Source organism: Oncorhynchus keta, chromosome 19, assembly GCF_023373465.1.
Source record: "Oncorhynchus keta strain PuntledgeMale-10-30-2019 chromosome 19, Oket_V2, whole genome shotgun sequence".
Classification (NCBI taxonomy): domain Eukaryota; kingdom Metazoa; phylum Chordata; class Actinopteri; order Salmoniformes; family Salmonidae; genus Oncorhynchus; species Oncorhynchus keta.
Genome location: NC_068439.1, coordinates 11,848,802 through 11,854,801, shown reverse-complemented (window position 1 = coordinate 11,854,801; position 6,000 = coordinate 11,848,802). Strand labels below are relative to the sequence as shown.

General features: G+C 44.9%; 1 protein-coding gene and 1 long non-coding RNA gene across 7 annotated transcripts in view; both read left to right on the top strand.

The window, feature by feature from the left end:
* Nucleotides 1-6,000, top strand: part of LOC118397938 (CLIP-associating protein 2-like) — a 149,238-nt gene that overhangs the window by 26,584 nt on the left and 116,654 nt on the right. Inside the window, exon 4 of the mRNA XM_052469456.1 lies at nt 2,433-2,524. Within this exon, the coding sequence (XP_052325416.1) occupies nt 2,433-2,524 (92 nt within the window). The remainder of the gene's footprint in view (nt 1-2,432; nt 2,525-6,000) is intronic.
* On the top strand, nt 2,849-4,675 carry LOC127909210 (uncharacterized). 6 transcript variants are annotated; one of them, XR_008070283.1, is made up of 4 exons: nt 2,849-3,252; nt 3,357-3,668; nt 3,921-4,284; nt 4,546-4,675. It is a non-coding gene; the product is annotated as an uncharacterized LOC127909210 (long non-coding RNA). The 6 variants fall into 6 exon arrangements; XR_008070284.1 differs by having other exon boundaries at nt 2,849-3,356; nt 3,461-3,668; XR_008070282.1 differs by having other exon boundaries at nt 2,849-3,460; nt 3,565-3,668.

Sequence of the window (6,000 nt, the reverse complement as noted above, 5' to 3'; positions counted from 1 at the left end):
GTACGGTAATTTGTAAAGCATGCCCTCGTACGGTAATTTGGTAAAGCAGGCCCTCGTACGGTAATTTATAAAGCAGACCCTCGTACGGTAATTCGTACGGTAATTTGTAAAGCATGCCCTCGTACGGTAATTTGGTAAAGCAGGCCCTCGTACGGTAATTTGTAAAGCAGGCCCTCGTACGGTAATTTGGTAAAGCAGACCCTCGTACGGTAATTTATAATGCAAGCCCTCGTATGGTCATTTGTAAAGCAGACCCTCGTACGGTAATTTATAAAGCAGGCCCTCGTACGGTAATTTATAAAGCAGGCCCTCGTACGGTAATTTATAAAGCAGATCCTCGTACGGTAATTTATAAAGCAGGCCCTCGTACGGTAATTTATAAAGCAGGCCCTCGTACGGTAATTTATAAAGCAGGCCCTCGTACGGTAATTTATAAAGCAGGCCCTCGTACGGTAATTTATAAAGCAGGCCCTCGTACTGTAATTTGTAAAGCAGGCCCTCGTACGGTAATTTATAAAGCAGACCCTCGTACGGTAATTTATAAAGCAGGCCCTCGTACGGTAATTTATAAAGCAGGCCCTCGTACGGTCATTTATAAAGCAGGCCCTCGTACGGTCATTTATAAAGCAGGCCCTCGTACGGTCATTTATAAAGCAGGCCCTCGTACGGTCATTTATAAAGCAGGCCCTCGTACGGTCATTTATAAAGCAGGCCCTCGTACGGTAATTTATAAAGCAGGCCCTCGTACGGTAATTTATAAAGCAGGCCCTCGTACGGTAATTTATAAAGCAGGCCCTCGTACGGTAATTTATAAAGCAGGCCCTCGTACGGTAATTTGTAAAGCAGACCCTCGTACGGTAATTTATAAAGCAGACCCTCGTACGGTAATTTATAAAGCAGGCCCTCGTACGGTAATTTATAAAGCAGGCCCTCGTACGGTAATTTATAAAGCAGGCCCTCGTACGGTAATTTATAAAGCAGACCCTCGTACGGTAATTTATAAAGCAGGCCTCGTACGTCATTTGTAAAGGTCATTTATAAAGCAGGCCCTCGTACGGTCATTTATAAAGCAGGCCCTCGTACTGTAATTTGTAAAGCAGGCCCTCGTACGGTAATTTATAAAGCAGGCCCTCGTACGGTAATTTATAAAGCAGGCCCTCGTACGGTAATTTATAAAGCAGACCCTCGTACGGTAATTTATAAAGCAGGCCCTCGTACGGTAATTTATAAAGCAGGCCCTCGTACGGTCATTTGTAAAGCAGGCCCTCGTACGGTCATTTATAAAGCAGGCCCTCGTACGGTAATTTATAAAGCAGACCCTCGTACGGTAATTTATAAAGCAGGCCCTCGTACGGTCATTTATAAAGCAGGCCCTCGTACGGTAATTTATAAAGCAGACCCTCGTACGGTAATTTATAAAGCAGGCCCTCGTACTGTAATTTGATAAAGCAGGCCCTCGTACGGTCATTTGTAAAGCAGGCCCTCGTACGGTAATTTATAAAGCAGGCCCTCGTACGGTAATTTATAAAGCAGGCCCTCGTACTGTAATTTGTAAAGCAGACCCTCGTACTGTCATTTATAAAGCAGACCCTCGTACGGTAATTTATAAAGCAGGCCCTCGTACGGTAATTTATAAAGCAGGCCCTCGTACTGTAATTTATAAAGCAAGCCCTCGTACGGTAATTTATAAAGCAGACCCTCGTACGGTAATTTTTACGGTAATTTATAAAGCAGGCCCTCGTACGGTAATTTGTAAAGCAAGCCCTCGTACGGTAATTTATAAAGCAGGCCCTCGTACGGTAATTTATAAAGCAGGCCCTCGTACGGTAAAATTTATAAAGCAGGCCCTCGTACGGTAATTTATAAAGCAGGCCCCGTACGGTCATTTATAAAGCAGACCCTCGTACTGTAATTTATAAAGCAGGCCCTTGTACGGTCATTTATAAAGCAGGCCCTCGTACGGTAATTTATAAAGCAGGCCCTCGTACGGTAATTTATAAAGCAGGCCCTCGTACGGTAATTTATAAAGCAGGCCCTCGTACGGTCATTTATAAAGCAGGCCCTCGTACTGTAATTTATAAAGCAGGCCCTCGTACGGTAATTTATAAAGCAGGCCCTCGTACGGTAATTTATAAAGCAGGCCCTCGTACGGTCATTTATAAAGCAGGCCCTCGTACGGTAATTTGGTAAAACGCCAATTTGACATTTGCTCAGTACCATCGTTTTCGTTGAATAAATATTCAAGTCTGTTGTTAATGATAATGCAGAGGATTTTCCCAAGGTTGCTGTTGACGCATATCCCACGGTAGTTATTGGGGTCAAATTTGTCTCCCACTTTTGTGGATTGGGGTGATAAGTCCTTGGTTCCAAATAATATCTTTCTCTTCTCTCTCTCTTTGTCTTTGTCACTCTCTTTCTCTCTCAATCTGTAGTATGTGTGGGAGAGGTTGCTTCCTGGTTTTAAACATAAGAACTTCCGCAGCAGAGAGGGGGTGTGTCTGGTTCTCTGCGCCATGCTCAACACGTGAGTACTTCCTCTTTCACCATCAATCACTTCCATAGGTCACAGGTCATACGGAGAGTGAGACCGCTGATTTCCCCGTACTGCTGCTTTAAATGGAACGTATGTTTTTCTTGAGGGGGAGGGACAGACGCACCATAGAGTTCGATAGAGGACTCTGGTGCCCAAAAGCCTGTTTAAACATTCACATTGTTTTAATGTTGTCAACTGGGTGGGACTTCCTATAGGTTAATGATGGACCACCCTCCAGCATGACAAGGTCATCAGGAGGGATCAGCTAATTTAATTATAGTTGTGATGATGTCATAACTCCAGGTGGCTGTAAATCACTGTCCTTGACTTTATACCTGTCCAAACAACCACCCAGGTGGTAGTAAATCACTGTCCTTGACTTTATACCTGTTCAAACAACCCTCCAGGTGGTAATAAATCACTGTCCTTGACTTTATACCTGTTCAAACAACCCTCCAGGTGGTAGTAAATCACTGTCCTTGACTTTATACCTGTTCAAACAACCCTCCAGGTGGTAGTAAATCACTGTCCTTGACTTTATACCTGTTCAAACAACCCTCCAGGTGGTAGTAAATCACTGTCCTTGACTTTATACCTGTTCAAACAACCCTCCAGGTGGATGTAAATCACTGTCCTTGACTTTATACCTGTTCAAACAACCCTCCAGGTGGTAGTAAATCACTGTCCTTGACTTTATACCTGTTCAAACAACCCTCCAGGTGGTAGTAAATCACTGTCCTTGACTTTATACCTGTTCAAACAACCCTCCAGGTGGCTGTAAATCACTGTCCTTGACTTTATACCTGTTCAAACAACCCTCCAGGTGGCTGTAAATCACTGTCCTTGACTTTATACCTGTTCAAACAACCCTCCAGGTGGTAGTAAATCACTGTCCTTGACTTTATACCTGTTCAAACAACCCTCCAGGTGGTAGTAAATCACTGTCCTTGACTTTATACCTGTTCAAACAACCCTCCAGGTGGCTGTAAATCACTGTCCTTGACTTTATACCTGTTCAAACAACCCTCCAGGTGGCTGTAAATCACTGTCCTTGACTTTATACCTGTTCAAACAACCCTCCAGGTGGTAGTAAATCACTGTCCTTGACTTTATACCTGTTCAAACAACCCTCCAGGTGGTAGTAAAGTCCTTGACTTTAACCTGTTCAAACAACCCTCCAGGTGGCTGTAAATCACTGTCCTTGACTTTATACCTGTTCAAACAACCCTCCAGGTGGCTGTAAATCACTGTCCTTGACTTTATACCTATTCAAACAACCCTCCAGGTGGTGTAAATCACTGTCCTTGACTTTATACCTGTTCAAACAACCCTCCAGGTGGTAGTAAATCACTGTCCTTGACTTTATACCTGTTCAAACAACCCCCAGGTGGCTGTAAATCACTGTCCTTGACTTTATACCTGTTCAAACAACCCTCCAGGTGGTAGTAAATCACTGTCCTTGACTTTATACCTGTCCAAACAACCCTCCAGGTGGTAGTAAATCACTGTCCTTGACTTTATACCTGTTCAAACAACCCTCCAGGTGGTAGTAAATCACTGTCCTTGACTTTATACCTGTTCAAACAACCCTCCAGGTGGATGTAAATCACTGTCCTTGACTTTATACCTGTTCAAACAACCCTCCAGGTGGCTGTAAATCACTGTCCTTGACTTTATACCTGTTCAAACAACCCTCCAGGTGGTAGTAAATCACTGTCCTTGACTTTATACCTGTTCAAACAACCCTCCAGGTGGTAGTAAATCACTGTCCTTGACTTTATACCTGTTCAAACAACCCCCCAGGTGGATGTAAAATCACTGTCCTTGACTTTATACCTGTTCAAACAACCCTCCAGGTGGTAGTAAATCACTGTCCTTGACTTTATACCTATTCAAACAACCCTCCAGGTGGCTGTAAATCACTGTCCTTGACTTTATACCTGTCCAAACAACCCTCCAGGTGGTAGTAAATCACTGTCCTTGACTTTATACCTGTTCAAACAACCCTCCAGGTGGCTGTAAATCACTGTCCTTGACTTTATACCTGTTCAAACAACCCTCCAGGTGGTAGTAAATCACTGTCCTTGACTTTATACCTGTCCAAACAACCCTCCAGGTGGTAGTAAATCACTGTCCTTGACTTTATACCTATCCAAACAACCCTCCAGGTGGTAGTAAATCACTGTGCTTGACCCCTGGTGAGACAAAACCACGACTCGTCAGTGTAGAGCACTTGTTGCCAATCCTGTCTGGTCCAGCACGACTGGCTCTTGGATGTACACAGAGAGCTAATATTAATAATATGCATGTCAATCTCTCCTGGCTGAAAGTACAATACTAAGTCCACTTCATCACTACTTGAATTTATGAGAGGCATTGGCATGTTGAATGCACTGAGCTGTCTGTTTAAACGACAAGCACACAGCTCAGACACCCATGCATACCCTACAATACGTGCCACCAGAGGTCTCTTCACAGTCCCCAAGTCCAGAACAGACTATGGGAGGCTACCCACAGCTGCAGGTAGCCTGCTGATGACAGCCACAGCTGCAGGTAGCCTGCTGATGACAGCCACAGCTGCAGGTAGCCTGCTGATGACAGCCACAGCTGCAGGTAGCCTGCTGATGACAGCTGCGGGTAGCCTGCTGATGACAGCCGCGGGTAGCCTGCTGATGACAGCCGCGGGTAGCCTGCTGATGACAGCCGCGGGTAGCCTGCTGATGACAGCCGCGGGTAGCCTGCTGATGACAGCCGCGGGTAGCCTGCTGATGACAGCCGCAGGTAGCCTGCTGATGACAGCCGCAGGTAGCCTGCTGATGACAGCCGCGGGTAGCCTGCTGATGACAGCCGCGGGTAGCCTGCTGATGACAGCCGTAGGTAGCCTAGATAAGCCTATGCGGTGTGATTGCATGGGGGCCAGACTAAGCTGGCTATAGCCTAAAATAGGCCCATTTGTGTTCTGAGAGAATTTGATTTATACCGAGGCCTTTTTAATCCAATCTGATTGACTGGAAGGAATCACACAAGACAATAGTGATGCCATACTGTATAAGTGTCTTTTAAATCCCCGATGGAAAGGCCAACCTGCTGCAAGCCATTCAACCTGCTTTGATTGGGAGTCCCACAGGGCGGCGCACCATTGGCCCAGCGTCGTCCGGGTTTGGCCTGTGTAGGCCGTCATTGTAAATAAGAATTTGTTCTTAACCGACTTGTTTAGTTAAATAAAGGTTAAATAATTAATAAATACTGTGTAAAGGGTTTTCATCCTCGAGGGTGAGGAGTTTTCCCAGGACTTTAAAAACACCTGATCTGATTTTAGAAAAATAATCTGTTCCCATCAAACAATTTTTTACAGCTGGTTTGTTACTGTCGTACCCTAAAACTAGGGTCCGGTTATGTTTGCCTACTACCAGATCAGGAAACACTCTGAAATCACCACACAATGTTACAAATGAGAAAAAAAAAAC